The sequence below is a fragment of the Punica granatum genome, chromosome 8 (assembly GCF_007655135.1).
Source record: "Punica granatum isolate Tunisia-2019 chromosome 8, ASM765513v2, whole genome shotgun sequence".
Taxonomy (NCBI): domain Eukaryota; kingdom Viridiplantae; phylum Streptophyta; class Magnoliopsida; order Myrtales; family Lythraceae; genus Punica; species Punica granatum.
The window spans coordinates 4,952,994-4,970,543 of record NC_045134.1 but is presented as its reverse complement, the minus strand read 5'-3'; the positions used below and the strand labels follow the sequence as shown (position 1 = coordinate 4,970,543).

Below are 17,550 nucleotides of genomic sequence, written 5' to 3'. Positions count from 1 at the left end.
TTGTACCTTTTACACAATTAAATAATGCCTTCATAAGGCATATGTTATCTTCATTACCAATTGGACCCATGTAGAGATTTTAATTTTAGACTATGTTTTGTTTTCATTTGCTTGTCTAGAATACTAAAAATTAATGTCCAATCATTAACCTAATAACATTAGTTAATCATAGTTTGTGGCCAAGTACTTAAATAAGTCAAGACAATGAGAGTTATGAATATTAACCAATTAATGATTGGACTTAGATGTTAGAAAATTATGCATCTAATGCAAACTAGTGGCGCACGTAGCAATATGATATAAAAAGAGGAATTATCCATACCACTGGTCAAGCTCGTTTCTTGCGATAGCTGTATGGTTGCTTGTTTTCTGCACAAGACCTAAAAGTTAATACTATGTATTCAGGAGCTATATATCATCAATGAAGTGTTTTGGGCGAGCCATCAGTCGATTCGATTTGTCTAAGAACATAAAATCGGCGATCCAGAAGTGTATCGTATTGCATTACATAGGTAATTAAAGATGGATTTAGAAGTTTGTAAGACTTTTATTGAGCTGATGTCGCCCACTTCCCACCTTCAAACAAATTGATAAAGGCCTACACTTCTGTTTTTGGGCCATGGGCTTTAAGATGGGCTGAACTTGGATTGAGGCAACTTTTTAAACATCCATTGTTACGTATTAATAAATTTATGCAAATTTTACAATAGAATGTCAAATCCATCAATGTTTCTTCTAATCTTTTTAATATTAAAGACAACTTTTTGTCTGACAGATCTTTTAATGGCGTCACAAATCCATCAAGTCACATGTAAAGTACAATAAAATTGTATGGTCGTTTACGGATTGATGGCGTGTCGTTGATGTGTCCATAAATTAAAACCCGCTTACACGTCGATGGCATGTCACTAACGAGTCCAACTTATATTGGACCGATTTTCTATAAAAAAAATCAATTTTTTTGGTTTGGTTCGGCAACGTGGTGATGATGGGTGATGTGGCCGGAATGTGATTGGTACATGTGGTGGGAAGATTCGAGAACAGTAGTATAGTATTATAGGCAAAAAATATGAAATGAAAATATGAAGAACTAGAACTACTATGGCCAAAATATGTAAATAATGAATGAATGAGATTAAAAGTTTGTGGAATTTAATGGTTGAAGTTAATGTTCTATCATGAAATATAAGTTGGAATTCCATTGTAAAATCTACCATAAATTTATTAGTGAATCGACAACAAGAAAATGAAGCTTGAACTTCTACCTCGGATGACAATGGAATTTCATTTTTGTCCATCTTTATGGCCCTTCATTAAGGTTCACAAAAACAACTTTATACTTTTAGTCTTTTAGAAATTAAAGACGATTTTCATGGATGAATCGATGCATAAAAATGTCAGACGAGGAAATCTAATGACGAGCTGTACAATGTGGTCAAGTAAGTGGCGATTCCCTTCCTGATCATTTCACTTGAGTTTCGATTGCTATCATCTGTCTAATGCAAAGTGTTCGAGCGAATTGAGCCAACTGAAACAATAGGGGCCAAGTTTATCGAAAGAAAAACTTTAGAGGCCAAAAGAAAACATATGGGGCAAACTTAGAAACCGAGAAAGATAAGGGAGCGCATTGAAATCAACCAAGAAATTAGACCTAGAAGTGAAAACTAGGGGAGTAGAATGGAATGTGAGCGAACTTGGGAGGGTATGACTGTACTTTCATTCGTTAACTGCCGATAAAGAAAAGCCTCCGCCTCCCGCGAGTTGGCCAAGTCCCCGCCATCTCTGCAAATCCAAATTCAGATCAATGGAATCAAATAGCTCTCAGCTCCTTCATCGTCGCCACTCGAACTAGCCCGCCGCGTTCGCCGGAGTCTCAGTTCCTTCCTCCTCCTCCTCCATTTCCAGTCCGTTCTCCGCTTATCCTCTCGCTCGATATTAGGGTTGATTTGTCCGGCGAGTTGCTCCCCGGGACACCGGATTCCGACATCAGAATGCCGGTGAATCTGACGCCGAACGCGATCGCCGCCATTAACGGCGGGGACGTGAACTCGAAGCCGCTGGTGCAGGTGCTTGACATCAAACTGATCGGGACCACGCAGGAGAGGTACCGGCTCCTGCTGTCGGATTCCGCCCTGACTCAGCACGCGATGCTCGCGACTCAGCTCAATGACCAAATCAAGTCCGGGCGAGTGAAGAAAGGCTCCGTCGTTCAGCTCATCGATTACATCTGCAGCACCGTTCAGAATCGCAAGTAAGACTGGCTTAGTCTCTTAGTTGCTCATTGTTCGCATTTGATCGTTCTGCAAAGTCACAAACATTTCCGTAGCTGTTACTTCAATGAAATTTTGATCAATGAACAGATTGATAACAGCTTTCGTGAGCTAGAGCTATTTGGAAATGAATATTTTCCTGCCTATGATTCTAGCAGTTCACGGCATGTTTTAATGGAGAAGTAAATTGCATTAAAGTAATTTTTGATCCATCTTCAATCTAGAATGGAGTATCCATGGTGAAAAGCTATAGTTAGATGCTCATATGGAGTTGGGAGGAACATCGGCTGCTCGTCCTGAATATGTTATTCTCATGCTCAGTTGAAAATTGTATTACATTTTAGTGAAATTAAGGTACCACAAAAAGATAAGTTGTTGTGCCGAGTTTATCGAATAGGTGGTACGGATGTTGTGCTTTCTAGTAGTTGTTTAAGACAGATGGAGGACAGATATGCTCTTTGCAGTTTATCACATGGGTTACTCAGATGTATCGGTTTCAGTGCTTCTAGAGGCAGATTGGAATCAATATCTGGAGTTTGGATTGTGCTTGTGAATCAGGAGAAGCTTCTTGTACCAGTTATGTTATTTGTGCAGAGGGGCGTGTTACTTAGGATCCTCAGGCTTTCATGCTTGAAAGGGTTTGTTGTATCAGTTCATAAAAGGTTCTTTTGAGTGAAGTACTATTGCATACTTTGATTGTCTTTACTAAATTGTATTTATCGAGTTCACCGCGTTCATGTCTCTGTAGGTATAGGAGGTTGAATATATAGTTTCTTCTGATGTGGTGAGAAAAATATTGACCATTAATTTTCACTTGCAGGATCATTGTCGTACTGAACATGGAAACCATAATACCAGATTGTGAGATTGTTGGAAACCCAAGAATGTGCTCTGAATCTGACACGGCAGCTCAGAAAACATTGCCTAATACCAGCAACGGAAATGGCGAGAGGACCATTAATAGCAGTATTCCTGTTAGAAATCCTGTTCAGAATACTCAGAGCTTCCAGTCAGCTGTTGGACCTCAATACCAGCAACATTCGGGTCAAAATGCGCAGACATTCCGACCTGCTGTTCAACCTCCTTACCAGCCACCACCTAACTATAGAAATCACGGAGCAATTATGAAGAATGAGGCACCTGCAAGAATCATACCTATATCTGCTCTGAACCCTTATCAGGGCCGGTGGGCTATCAAGGCAAGAGTGACTGCCAAAGGAGATATCCGGCGCTATAACAATGCCCGAGGAGATGGAAAAGTGTTTTCCTTCGATCTCCTTGATTCTGATGGAGGGGAGATTCGGGCGACATGTTTTAATGCTGTTGTTGATCGCTTCTATGATGTTATTGAAGTGGGGAAGGTCTATCTAATATCAAAAGGTAGCTTAAAACCTGCACAGAAGAACTTCAACCACCTGAAAAATGAGTGGGAGATATTCTTGGAGGCAACTTCAACAGTAGATCTTTGTCAGGATGAAGATGTATCTATTCCACAGCAGCAATTCTCTTTCAGACCTATTAGTGATATTGAAAATGCTGAGAACAATTATATTCTTGATGTTATTGGGATTGTCGTATCTGTGAACCCTTCTGTTCCTATTCTGCGGAAGAATGGTATGGAAACTCAGAGACGAATTCTGAATCTAAAGGATGGATCAGGCAGGACTGTGGAAGTAACCCTATGGGGAGAAATTTGCAACAGGGAAGGTCACAAGCTTCAAGAGATGGTCGACTCTGGGTTCTATCCAGTTTTAGCTGTGAAAGCTGGGAAGGTTAATGACTTCAGTGGGAAGTCTCTAGGGACCATTTCTTCGACGCAGCTCTTCATAAATCCTGATATTCCAGAAGCTCAAAACCTGAGAAAATGGTTCGATTTTGGAGGGAAAAATGCGGCTTCTCTGTCCATTTCCAGGGAAAACATGCCTGGGGCATCCAAAAATGATATCCGGAAGACTGTGTCCCAGATTAAAGATGAAGGTCTCGGTAGATCAGACAAGCCCGACTGGATTACGATAAAGGCGACCATAACTTTCATCAAAACGGACAGTTTTTTATACACAGCTTGCCCTTTGATGATCGGAGACAGGCAATGCAATAAGAAGGTAACAAAATCGAATAGTAGATGGGCTTGTGATCGGTGTAATCAAGAATTCGAGGAGTGTGAGTACAGGTACCTTCTTCAAGTCCAGATTCAAGATCACACTGGGTTGACTTGGGTCACGGCTTTTCAAGAATCAGGTGAGGAGATCACGGGATGCTCAGCGAAGGAGCTGTTCATGCTGAAAGAGCAAGACGATGACCGGTTCAGGGAAGTCATTCGGAACAAGCTCTTCGGTCAGTTCCTCTTCAGGCTTAAGATTAAAGAGGAAATGTATGGAGACGAACAGAGGGTGAATATCACTGTAGTTAAGGCTGAGAAGGTGAACTACACTTCGGAGAGCAAGTATTTACTCGATATTGTCTCAAAAGTTTGTAGGTGATTTTAGAGTTGCTGAATTCATCGAATTGACAGTGTTGGATGGATCATTCTTTCTGATACCATGGAGTATTGTTTAGCAGATTTATAAGATTTATATTGGCATAGGCACCACCGAGATTATTAGATTTATGCTCGGAAATGAATGCATTAGAGATTAATGTCAGAGATTGTATGTTGTGCTAGAATATATCAGATTAAGCTGCTCAATTTCTTCTTGTTAGTCTGAATTTCGATCCGACTATCCATATTTGGGAAGTGGCCGTGAACTAAATGGAACAGAAATGGCGCTCGATTGGGAGTTCATTCCTCTGTCGATGTTAACATCCAAGACATTGTCCCCATGTACGACGAAACACAATTGAAACGTCTCAAATGATCCTAGCAGCGTCGCTCTTCTATGAAGTGGAGAAACACAAAGGGAATATGCTCCACTGTCGGGCCAAAATGAAATTAAACGATTTTTGGGTAGTTCAAAGAGAATTGCATATCACGGATAAAAAGAGTACAGATATCAGTACAGAAAAATAAAAAATACAGCAGATAGCTTAGATGGGAAGAAGAACTCTTTTCCTCTCTTTATCCATCTTAAGTCCGCTTGACGGGGTCGAAGTTGGCGACTCCGATCACAGCCCCGACAATCACTCCGAGCACAACACCGCCTGCGACGATACTGAGGAGGAAGTTCTTGAGAGAGGGGGATACACCGGATCCTGCAGCCTCAGCCACCTCCGGAATCACCATCGAGGCCGTGAGGGCAGCAGCCGTGAGCCCTGTGATGGCCTTCTCCTTGAGGGAGGCCCTGACTTCAAACTTCCCGCCCGATTTCGATGCTCCGACGAAAGGGCTCTTCTTCGACAGCCTCGCGGGTAGCGGCTTGAAGAAGCACTCGGCCGGCTTCCTCTGCGCCGAGGAGGCGGTGGTCAATGGCATTGCCATCGAGACAGCAGAAGTTGAAGCCATCTTTGTGCTAACTGATCCTCTGGGTTCAGATGTTTTGTATCGTTGGGCTTCTGCAAAAGTCTGCTAGTGTTAAATTTGGGGGTAGTGTGTCTTTTGAGAGGTGGAGAATGGAGAAATCTTGAGTGCTGGAATGATCTGTCCACGTGGCAGACTGTCCATTTGGGATTGGTGGATAAGGTTATCCCCCATCTAACCCCAATTGCCCAATCAACATCAAGTTAGACATGGGATCAATTTGTGGGAAATTATCGTGGTCCTGATGTAATGGGTCGGCTGCCGGGCCGTCTTGGGCCGATGGGCTCCCTCGGTTGAGCCCACCTCAGGTTCGGCATCTCTCGAGGTCGCACTTTCCGATGTTCGTTTCACGGAGACTCGCTTGTGTCGGAGTGATAAACTTTTGTTTTCCCGGAAAATCTTGAATGTAACTTGTTTCGACGTACACATGATAGGAGTTCGAGTTTGTGACGAAGATGGGAAGACATTTGATACCATTACCCAATACAAGAAGGTTCAATTTGAACCGTAAAGGAGCAAAAGGACGAGAGTATAGTCAGGTATAATTGCGAAAATCACTACTGCGCCATCGGTAAAAAATTCTCGACAAGGAAAGAAAGCATAGGACGATGAATTTTGACCCCGAAATATACAGAACATGAAATCCCTCATGAGCTGCTCCGAGGTTGATCGCATCAGAGTTTCTGTTCCTTCACAGTTTGATTCTGCAATCCATTCAAAGTACATCTGTTTCCTAAAACAAGGCACATCCTCTTGGACGAGTGCGGCGTATGTTGCCTTCTGGTCGTGTCACCGGGCGGAGGCAGCTAATGGCCCGGCGTTACTGACAACAGCCTCTTGAGGCAGGAGATGATACTTAATGTTAAGCCCCTCGAAGATTCTCTTCAGCTCCAAGATGAGGTCAGATCTCCTACTGCTCTTGTCACCGTAGTTCTGGAAGTTTATCGTGTGAGTCACGGAAAGGCGCAATTTCAACTTGTTCACATCTTCGATCTCCTCAACCATCACACTGTGCCCGGGATGCCAGTGTTTGGGCTTACCGTCTATGTACCTGTAAAAAATTCAGTATCAACTAGTGAGTAAATTGACAGGAAAGTAGCCATCAGCACAAAAAGAATAAATTCTGGCGTCTGGCATATCCACTGCAATTATAAATGAATAGATATGTGCATTTTCAGAATGTTTAAATACTTACGATTTTATTTTACCCTTGAGAGCGGCAATACTCTCGACGGAAGTGGAGAAATCTATAGCAAACTCCACAGAGTCGGTCATCTCTGGGCTCCTGTAAAAGTTGCTGATGGGCTTTGTCGCTAGGACCGAGTTCGGATAGAATATCTTCTCGTTATCGTATTTCAGGAAGACAGTCGTCAGAAGGTTCACCTCTTCAACCACCATCTGCTCAAGGAAATCAGACAAACAGGGCATCTTGTTGAATGAGATGGATTCAGCACCTGACTTCTGCTACTAGGCATATAGTCTTAGATGGTTTCGTGGCATATTCCATGAAACCGGGTTCTCAATTTGAGTTCTGAGCTTCTGATATGTATACCATTATTAAATTCTCGTGTCATCCTAAATATTGGCTGGTTCATTGGAGGGCATAGATGTATCATTGCTGCAAGAGCCAAACTGGCCAGCACAGTCCATTGTGCTCAAAGAAGACATATAGTATTCATCAGTCCAACAGTTAGCTTATAATTAAGCTTTCCAGTGGCTCTCAACTTAAACCTAATGGTTGCACATAGAAACTTGTCGGGGTTAGTAAACGCACCTGAACTCCATTGATCACGCAACGATCACCCACATCAAATGGGTGCATCATGAACACGAATATGATTGCTTCGAAGACAGTCTTTGCAGTGTTGCCAAACACAAACACCGCAAGCAGGAGTTGAGATAAGATGAAAACAAGTACTTCAGTGGTCAGGAATCCCATCATGAGCAACCACACGATAATGATCACGATTACTAAAATTCCAGAAACCAGCTTGTTCAGCTCCTCTATCGCGGTCTTGGCATCGTTCAAGGAATGGGCAAGGGATTTGCGTTCTCGGTATACCTTGATCTGCAAGAAACCAATTACAGTGCTGGGTCTTAGTATATATATTCATTGTTAAGAGTGCACATGTCAAAAGCCTACCATCAGAAAACAAGAGCAGAGACTACGGAAGGAAACTCACCAACCAGTTTTTCAAAGCTGATCTCTTGATCTTTCTCTTTTCAGCTGCTCCTTCAAACAACGGGATCACGTTATCGACATCCTTCTTCTCCATAAATCGCAAGAGGTCCTCTTCCTTGATATATCTACCAATGACAGGAAAAAAAAAAAAGGAATTGTAAAACTAGCAATAGTTTCTTATCCTAAAACTCAAAGTTTTATAAATTATTTTGCGACTCGGCTCACAGAAAAACAGTTGCTTAAGCTAAACGTTTAACAGCTTAACAAATGAATATAAACTGTTTTCCCAAAGAAGATTTAAATGCACAACAAAAAGCAAAGCATAAATTGCTCAAGATTGTAGGGTTTTAGTAGGCCCTTACTTGCTACCAGGCTTGGCAACGTTCATGAAGATTCGATATGCTGCAGCCTTCGCCTCCCATTCATTCGTGATCTCCTTATTCTTCTTCCCCTCATCATCATCCTCATCATCCAGCGTCTCAGAAAGTGTAGAAAGCCCAGACCCACCGATCACATCGATCAAACCCTTCATGGTCCAAGCAGAGACCTTGCCCAGCTTCATTGTGTGCAGCTTGTCCACATCAATCACATCCTCTCGGGCGCTATCCTTCTTCACCTTCCTAAAGCTCAGCCTCCCACTACTATCAGACTTCCCAACCCTTTCAGCCATCTCCATAAGCGGCAGGCCAGAGAGCGTCCTTACAATATACTGATGAAAGATCGATTCCTGAATCCGATCGAAGAATCTCTTGCACTGGAAAGAAGAGGCCAGCAGCTTTATCAGGAGAGTCTTAACTAACCATATAGCTGCCCCGATGAGACCGGCAGCCAAACCTCTAGTGATATGGTTTACGATCCTCATTGTGTTCTTCGACCGCTTGGTGCTCCGACTTATCAGAAGGCCCCATGCTAAGAGGACCAGAGCGATCCATAGAAATGCTTGGACGCTCTTTTTTAGCCCGAAAACAAAGTACAGAACCTTCTTCTTGAGCAAAAAGTTAATCTCAATCAGAAACACAAGCACATTAATAAACCACTCACTGACCAATCTCCCACAGAATATTACTAAAACGAGAACACACCATCTCCACAGTCTCAAGCCCCAAATCTCCGTGTAACGCATTCGGTGCACCGTTAAGCTCACAATCAAAACACCCATTATGCACACAAATGCCGCCCACTCCAACAAGACAGCCTTATTGTACTTCTTATTACTACACATTTCCTGAACTTTGAGGTTTGCTGTCTTGTAAACCTCATCGTCCTCATCGTCCTCCTCGTCCTCCCCATCACTGCCCAGCAGGATCGAAGGTGTCCGGGGCGTCACCGGGACGGACTTTATATTATCTTTCGGGGAGCCCACTCTCACATTCATGTTCTGCGGCGAGCTCCTAATGGGTGAAGCACTCCAATTCTTCAGCCGGGTCTTCTCCTCCACATTAGTTGTGTACTTGGGCTCCTCGAACCTCGATTTTGGCTTCGAGAACGAGGACCTCAAAATAGTCCTCCTGGTCAGCGTGCCGGCTGGGCCCGGGGACCTTGGGGGCTTACCCGGAGTCGGGCACGGGCTGGATTTGACAGACTCTTGAGGAGAACAGCCACTCAAGCGAGTATTGAGCCTTGTCAGCCCGGCAGTCGCCCTCGAGGAAGGACCTGTCTGAGCACTTGGGGAGGAGTTGCACTGACGTTCCCCCCCTGAGATCACGACAACCACTTCATTAATCTCTTTCCCCTCCGCACCGCTTCTGTTCGTCACCTCCATGAGACCCGGAAATGAATCTTCAATGGAGATTCTTAACAGAAAGTTGGGAGTTAATCAACCTACGAGAACAGGAGGATCCAGCAACAACAAGATTCTTGTTCTCGAGACTAAAAAGGAAGCTCATTAATTAATGATGGTGAAGAGAAGAGGATGATGGATGGAGGGACAGAGCACAAAACTATATATATATATATATAAACGGGGGTGAGTTGCTGCATGCATGAACATGTTTGGAGAGGAAAGAATTTTTAGGCATTCGTTTTACCTTCTTGTCCTGTCTTCCCGTGAAAAAAATAAAAAATGAGGAACATGTTTTTTAAAATTAGATTATGAATCTCGACTGCTCCGGGGACGCGTGTTCTGTAGTCGCACCGGGTGCACCGTGGTCTAAGTCAGATTGTACGTCCTGACCAAGATGAACAGGACAGCTCAAAGCCACGTAACATGTGATGACAATGACAGAGATAAATATATGTGAGTCAATTCGGTCATTGTTTGGGACTATTCCTTCCCTCAGTAGTTATTAAGATTTTTTTTCATTATACTATGCCTGTAGTCTTCTATTATAACCAAAAAAAAAGCATAAAAGAAAAAAGGATAGGTATTAGGTCGCTTCGATTGTTTTTCTCCTCATCATTATCATCTCTATCTCTATGTATAGTAAAATTAACTTGAGTGCAAATAAATGCAACTAAACGTGGCTAAATTCTTTAATAATAATTATAATTAAAAATTTGAAATAAAATCAAGGATGAGAATTGGTTCCTAAAGTTAATAACGGATATTATTAAGTTTTTTCAGATTGAATATTTCAAATTACAAGAAAATAAAAAACTAAAGGGAAAAATATTACAGAAAATGATTATATGCTACACTTTAAAACCTTAAATACAATCGGGTTCATGTATTACTTGCAATCGGATTGAAAATACTAAAGTAAGAACCAACAAAATATGAAAGAGGACTTTGCAAGACTCAAAATCATGAATTTTTTTTTCATAATACTATATGGCTTTTTAATTTCTTTGAAAATTTTGCTATGGCAATATAAAACTAAAAATTTGATAATCTTATGATTATATTTTCATTTGGTGATATTTTTAGTCTATTTTAACAAGGTTGGATCAATGAAAGATTATAACTTATTCTAAGCAACAAGCTACGAATCTATATTTATATATATATATATTGATGAATAAACTTGAATGCAATAATTCTAATTAAATGTAACCGAATTCCTTAATAACTATAATTACAAGAAAATTCAAGTAAAATAAATGATAATTAAAAGTATTTTAACAAGATAGAAGGAATGAGAATTGGTTCCCAAAGTTAATGACTGTTGCAATTAATTTTTTTTCAATTGAAAATTTCAAATTACAATTAAATAAAAAAAATTAAAAGGAAAAATCATTACAAAAATTATGATAAGATATACTTAGAAATTCAAATAAAATTGGATTCATATAATTAGTTCCATTCGGATTCAAAGTGTTATGAAATGACAACAAATTACAAGAAAAATGTTAATAATTAAGAACCAGCGAGCAAGAAATCTGTTCGTTTCAGCTCGCAACAGCTTCAAATGCATACTAACTTGCTCCTTCTGATTCTCCACCACTTGTACTCCGATTTCTTGCTCGTTAGTGATGATGTTTCCCTCTTGGTCACCTTGATCGAGAGGGGTTTACCATGTAAATTGATCTGTTGTTCTTCTCTCCTTCCCCAACTTTGTCGTTCTCGAGTTCGGTTTCTTCATTTCCGCTCACAACAGGTTCAAATGCATATTAACTTTGGCAGGCGGTGTTGAAGTGCCTGTGGAGTGTATAGAGCCAACCGATTTGGCAAACTTTCTGTGTGATTGTATAGATTCATACATCGTTGAGAGCTCAAAACGAGCAGCACCTTGGTTTTCCAAGCAGCAGGCTAAAGATGATCAATCTATGTTGCTTGTCTCTGCAAATGAAAGATGCAAATGTCTGGGATTAACCCAACGTAAAATGATCATTCTGATCATAGTAACTGTTACAACACAAATATCTCAATAGAACAGAATTTTGATAAGTAATATCTCAAAAGAATTCTAATCACAAAAGATAAGTAACTATCGATTGTGTCATCTCTTATTATCAGCAGGAAAGCATATGGTCGATATGACCACATTGTTAACCTGTTAGTGAGATCAAATATGTATTGTCTTCATAATTCGGGATAGATGGAGATGACGAGCTGTTTGACTTGGGCTCTCACAACTGTTAGGTCTGCTAGATGACTAAGGACTCCATTGGATAGTATTATCCAAGCACATCCATCAAACGGCAGAGAAAATGAACTTCGGAGAGACGATGATCCGTCCTTTACATGTGGCGGATATGTTTTAAGATCATCTGATAATCTTTTCGAAACATGAGACGAGGGAGAATAGCCAGGGAGGGCCAAGCCCTTGGCTCATTGTCTATTGATATTGTACGACTTGCATTGTCCTTATTGCACTCCCAGTTCCCCTTTCCTTTTTCCATTTCTCCCCAATTCCATATCCGCCACGGCTTTCACATAATTTGCTACTTGTATTGATCAATAATTCATCTTATTATTCTCAAGAGTGGGATTCAACGACAAATTCTTTCAGTAAGCAAGCAGACTGTCAAAGTACATCTGTTTCCCGAAACAAGGCACATATGTTGCCCTCTGATATGAAGCCAACGTCACCGGGTGGAGGCAGCTAATGGCCCGATATTACCGACAACCTCTTGAGGCAGGAGATGATACTTAATGTTGAGATCCTCAAAGATTCTCTTCAGCTCCAAAACGAGGTCAGATCTCCGATTGATCTTGTCACCGTAGTTCTGGAAGTTTATCGTGTGAGTAACGTAGAGGGCCAATTTCAACTTGTTCACATTCTCAATCTCCTTAACCACCACACTGTGCCCGGGACGCCAGTGTTGGGGTTTGCCGTCTATGTACCTGTAATATTCAGTATCAACTTGTGAGTAAAATGACAAGCAGAGGAGTCATAAGGACAAAAGGAAGCATAAATTCTGGCATAATTAATTACCACAACGGAAAATGAATAGATATGTACATATTTAGAATGTTTGAAATACTTACGATTTTATTTTGCCCTTGAAAGCCGCAATACTCTCGACGGAAGTGGAGAAGTCTATAGCAAACTCCACAGCATCACCCATCTCAGGGCTCCTGTAAAAGTTGCTGATGGGCTTTGTCGAGAGGACCGAATTCGGGTAAAATATCTTCTCATTGTCGTATTTCAGGAAGACAGTATTCAGAATGTTCACTTCTTCAACAACCATCTGCCCAAGGAAATAGACAAACAAGACATTGTGTTGAATGAGATGAAATCAGCACCTAGCTTTTGCTATCAAGCATAATCTTTTAAATGACTTTGTGGCATATGCCATGAGACCAAGTTCACGATCAAGTTCTGAGCCTCTGATTTTTACATCATCTACTAAATTATTGTGTCATCCTAACTACTGGCTGGTTCATTTAAGGCATAGATGAATCATCTCTGGAAGAACCAAACTGGCCAACAGATTGTACTCAAAGAAGAAAGTATCATTTTATTCATTGGTTAGCTTAAGTTTAAGCTTTCCAATGGCTCTCCGCTCAAAGCTATGATAATACATACTTACACAATGGTTTCACATAGAAACTTTTCGGGGTTAGTAAGCTCACCTGAACTCCATCGATCACGCAACGATCCCCCACATCATATGGGTGCATCACGAACACGAATATGATTGCTTCGAATACAGTCTTCGCAGTGTTGCCAAACACAAACACCGCAACCAGGAGTTGAGATGAGAGGAACACAAGCACTTTAGTGTTCAAGAATCCCATCATTAGCAACCACACTATAATGACCACGATTACTAGGATTCCTGAAACCAGCCTGTTCAGCTCCTCTATTGCAGTCTTGGCATCGTTCAAGGAATGGGCCAGGGATTTGCGCTCTAAGTATACCTTGATCTGCGAGAAACGGATTACAGCGGTGGGTCTTAATATATAATTCATCGTTATTTGCATTGTAGTACATTGAAGAATGTCTCCAGATTTACCAAACTGGAAAAACCAGTTGATAACCCACATGTGAAGAGATCACCATCAGAAAATGAACAGAGACTATCGAATGAAACTCACCAACCAGTTCTTCAAAGCTGATCTCTTGATCTTTCTCTTTTCAGCTGCTCCTTCAAACAAAGGAATTACATTATCGACATCCTCCTTCTTCATAAATCGTGAGAGGTCCTCTTCATCAATATATCTAGCAATGACAAAAGAAAATTTGTAAAACTTTTCTATCCTGAGGCTCAAACGTTTATGAGTTCTCTTGCAATTCAGTCCACAGAAAAAACAGTTGCTTAAGCTAAATGTTAAACAGCTTAACAAATGAATAAACTGTTTTCCCCAAAAGGATTTAATGCACAACAAAGCAAAGCATATATTGCATAAGATTGTCAGGTCTTAGTAGGCTCTTACTTGGTACCAGGCTTGGCCACGTTCATGAAGATCCGATATGCTGCGGCCTTGGCCTCCCATTCACTCGTGATCTCCTTATTCTTCTTCCTCTCATCGTCATCCTCATCATCCACATTGAGCGTCCCAGAGAGTGTAGAAAGCCCGGACCCGCCAATCACATCGACCAAACCCTTCATGGTCCAGGCAGAGACCTTGCCCTGCTTCATCTTGTGCAACTTGTCCACATCAATCACATCCTCTCGGGCACTATCCTTCTTCACCTTCCTAAAGCTCAGCCTCCCACTATTATCAGACTTCAACCTCCCAACCTTTTTAGTCATCTCCACTAGCGGCAGGCCTGAGAGTGTCCTCACGATGTACTGATGAAAGATCGACTCCTGTATCCGATCAAAGAATCTCGTGCACTGGAAAGACGAGGCCAGCAGCTTTATCAAGAGAGTCTTAACTAACCAGATAGCTGCCCCGATTAGACAGGCAGCGAGACCTCTAGTGATATAGTTTAGTATCCTGGTCGTGTTCTTCGGCCGCTCAGCGCCCCGACTTATTAGAAGGCCCCACGCTAAGAGGATCAGAGCGAGCCATAGAAAAGCTTGGACACTCTTCTTTAGCCCGAAAACAAAGTACAGAACCTTCTTCTTGAGCAAAAAGTTTCTCTCAATCAGAAACACAAGCACATTAATAAACCATCCAGTGACCAATCTCCCACAGAATATTACTAAAACAAGAACACACCATCTCCACAGTCTCAAGCCCCTAATCTCCGCGTGATGCATTCTGTGGACCGTGAAGCTAGCAATCAAAACACCCATTATGCACGCGAAAGCGGCCCACTCCAAAAAGACAACCTTCTTGAACTTCTTACCAGACATTTCCTGAACTTTGAGGTTTGCTGTCTGGTAAACCTCATCACCCTCGTCCTCATCGTCCTCCCCGTCAACGCCGAGTGGGATCAAAGGTGTCCGGGGCGTGACCGGGGCCGACTTCAGATTCTCTTTAGGAGAGCCCGCTTTCACATTCGTGTTCTGAGGAGATGCCATCGGTGAGGTCCTAAAGGGCGAACCACTCGCATTCTTCCGCTGGGTCGGCTCCTCCACATTAGTAGTGTACGTGGGCTCCTCGAACCTCGATTTCGGATTCGAGAACGAGGACCTCGAGAGAGTCCTCCTGGTCAGCGTGTCGCCCGGGGCCCTCGGGGGCTTACCCGGAGTCGGGCACTGGCTCGATTTGCTCGACTCTTGCGGAGAAGAGCCACTCGAGCGAGTATTCAGTTCTGTCAGCTCAACATTGGTTCTTAACGATGTACCTACCTGAGCACTCGGCGACGAGTTCCTCTCACGTTCACTGCCTGAGATCACAACCACCACCTCATTCGTCTCTTTCCTCTCCATGAGAGCTGATTTCCTTCAAAAAGAGGACTCTTTCAAGGAAAGGAGAATACTTTAGCCGGACCCTCCTCCCAGAACGGAAGAAAGAGAGGAACCCAGCAGGGAATTGATGAAATTAGGAGAGTGGGTTCTCTTTCAACGTAGATGACGAAGGACAAAAGTGGTGTTGGAGATCTAACGGAGATTCTTGACAGAAAGTCGGGAGTTTTACTGACATTCAAGAACAGGACGAGGGCCCGACAACAAGATTCTTGGTCTCCAAACAGCGGAAGCTCATTAATGATGGTGAAGATAAAAAGAAGAAGATGGAGGAAGGGACGGAGCACCGCCGAGATTATATAAACGGGGATGAGTTGCTGCCTGCGGCTGCATAAAGTTGACTCGATAGGGGTTTGGAGTAGAAAACATTCAGTCATGTTTTTTCTTTCTTTCTTTGTTCCCGGTAAAAAAAAAATTAAAAAGGTTATTTAAAATTTAAATATGAGCTACCATGGTGCTGAATCTTAGCTGCTCCGGGTGCATGTTCCAACGGCCTCATTTTTTTTTTACGCCCGCTAATTATACAATGAAACATAAATCCATTATAAATATCTATTAGAGATGCACGATTGGTCTCACATGAATATCAAATTTTAATTCTCTCTATTATCGGACGATAGAGTGTACTATTGTACTATATTCTCTTTGATGTTCTTGCATTGCTGGAGGATGGACTACAGAGTGACCATGCACCGGGTGCACAGTGGTCAGGTTGTTCGGCCCGACGAAGAAGAACGGAGAGCTCAGTGCCATGTAATGTTTAATGGCAATATAAATATCCGAGTCAATTTGATGCTTCTACTCATTTTTTATTAATGAGAATAAATTTATCTATTTATTTTTTTATTTATTCACCTTCTAGTGCAACTTGACTTGCTTAGATCATTTGAACTGGACCTTCCAATAATTAAAATGAATAATGTTATGGCATGATTGTTTGGTGATGTATACCAAATTGGGAATTCCATAGATCCAACGTACGGTTGCCTTTCTTACATTCATGTCAATTCACGTAAGTATAGTCGAGAACCGCATGTACATTACACTGGTTGCAAAAAATTGCTCGGATCGACTTGTTTGCTCGTCGGAATATTTATGCTCATGCGAAAAGCTAATTTGACGAAATTACAAGAATGCCAGAGAGGAAGAAGCACGAACAATCCTTCCATATTTCTTTACAAAGTTCATGATTAAACATTTGCAAATGGTTATCTTATATATCGTTTTTTTGCAGTGTGAAATGACAGCATGGCTAGACTTTAATATATAAACATGTTAATATTATATTATGTTCTGGAAAATACAAATTAAGAGCTGTTAGCAAAATAAATATATTAATTATATATGAATGAATAAATTAAAGGGCATATTTTTCTTCATTGGATCTGTTTTTCCAGTGTGGGGCTTGAAGAAGACAATATAGCATTAGAGATTAAAACAGAGTAGCCGCGAGGTTTCCTTAGCTGCATTACAATCTTTTTTTATTTTTATTTTTTGCCTCTGAACAATTTTGTATTTATTTTTAATTAATGATCAATAACAGTACCCTCTTGTAAAATATTGTTATTTTTCAGGTAAGATAAGATGATCAATTTTGTCGAGAAATTGTTAGGCCAGTTTTGTCGAGTCCTGACCCCGTCCTCAATCCGATCCATGTATGACATTATAAGTTTGTGCAGCGAAAACCGAAACCAAAGTATACCTTTTTAAAATAAAGTTTAAAATGACTGAGTGATAATTGATATAACCGAAAAATTGCTCATCTTTCGTGGATGCATCATGATATATGACCTGGACATCAATGGTGAATACTTCCCATCACTCTTCATGAATAATTTTCTCCTTTTTAGGTTCATAAAAGCAATGATTAGGGTTTGAAATTGGGGCCATGGCCATGAGCTTCGGCCAGGATTGACCTGAGGAAGAAAGGGCCCAGCTGCAAAACACTTCTTATTCAA

General features: G+C 41.4%; 4 protein-coding genes across 4 annotated transcripts; 1 reads left to right on the top strand and 3 right to left on the bottom strand.

Annotated features, from left to right (window-relative positions):
• The first annotated feature begins 1,745 nt into the window (after positions 1–1,745).
• Positions 1,746–4,969, top strand: LOC116187866 (replication protein A 70 kDa DNA-binding subunit A). Its single transcript, XM_031516864.1, has 2 exons — positions 1,746–2,251; positions 3,091–4,969. The coding sequence occupies exons 1-2, from the start codon at positions 1,992–1,994 to the stop codon at positions 4,748–4,750; spliced, it is 1,920 nt and encodes a 639-aa protein (XP_031372724.1). The 5' UTR covers positions 1,746–1,991; the 3' UTR covers positions 4,751–4,969.
• Positions 4,970–5,183: 214 nt separating this feature from the next.
• Positions 5,184–5,796, bottom strand: LOC116187868. The gene has a single exon (XM_031516865.1). The coding sequence runs from the start codon at positions 5,707–5,709 to the stop codon at positions 5,335–5,337; it is 375 nt and encodes a 124-aa protein (XP_031372725.1). The 5' UTR covers positions 5,710–5,796; the 3' UTR covers positions 5,184–5,334.
• Positions 5,797–6,167: 371 nt separating this feature from the next.
• On the bottom strand, positions 6,168–9,841 carry LOC116187865 (mechanosensitive ion channel protein 10-like). Its single transcript, XM_031516863.1, has 5 exons — positions 8,269–9,841; positions 7,908–8,031; positions 7,499–7,792; positions 6,920–7,122; positions 6,168–6,775 (listed from the first exon to the last, which is right to left on the bottom strand). The coding sequence occupies exons 1-5, from the start codon at positions 9,666–9,668 to the stop codon at positions 6,514–6,516; spliced, it is 2,283 nt and encodes a 760-aa protein (XP_031372723.1). The 5' UTR covers positions 9,669–9,841; the 3' UTR covers positions 6,168–6,513.
• A 2,241-nt stretch (positions 9,842–12,082) lies between these two features.
• Positions 12,083–15,933, bottom strand: LOC116188653 (mechanosensitive ion channel protein 10-like). The gene is made up of 5 exons (XM_031518139.1): positions 14,169–15,933; positions 13,830–13,953; positions 13,365–13,658; positions 12,777–12,979; positions 12,083–12,632 (listed from the first exon to the last, which is right to left on the bottom strand). Exons 1-5 carry the CDS (start codon positions 15,554–15,556, stop codon positions 12,374–12,376), a joined length of 2,268 nt encoding a protein of 755 aa, XP_031373999.1. The 5' UTR covers positions 15,557–15,933; the 3' UTR covers positions 12,083–12,373.
• Positions 15,934–17,550: the final 1,617 nt, after the last annotated feature.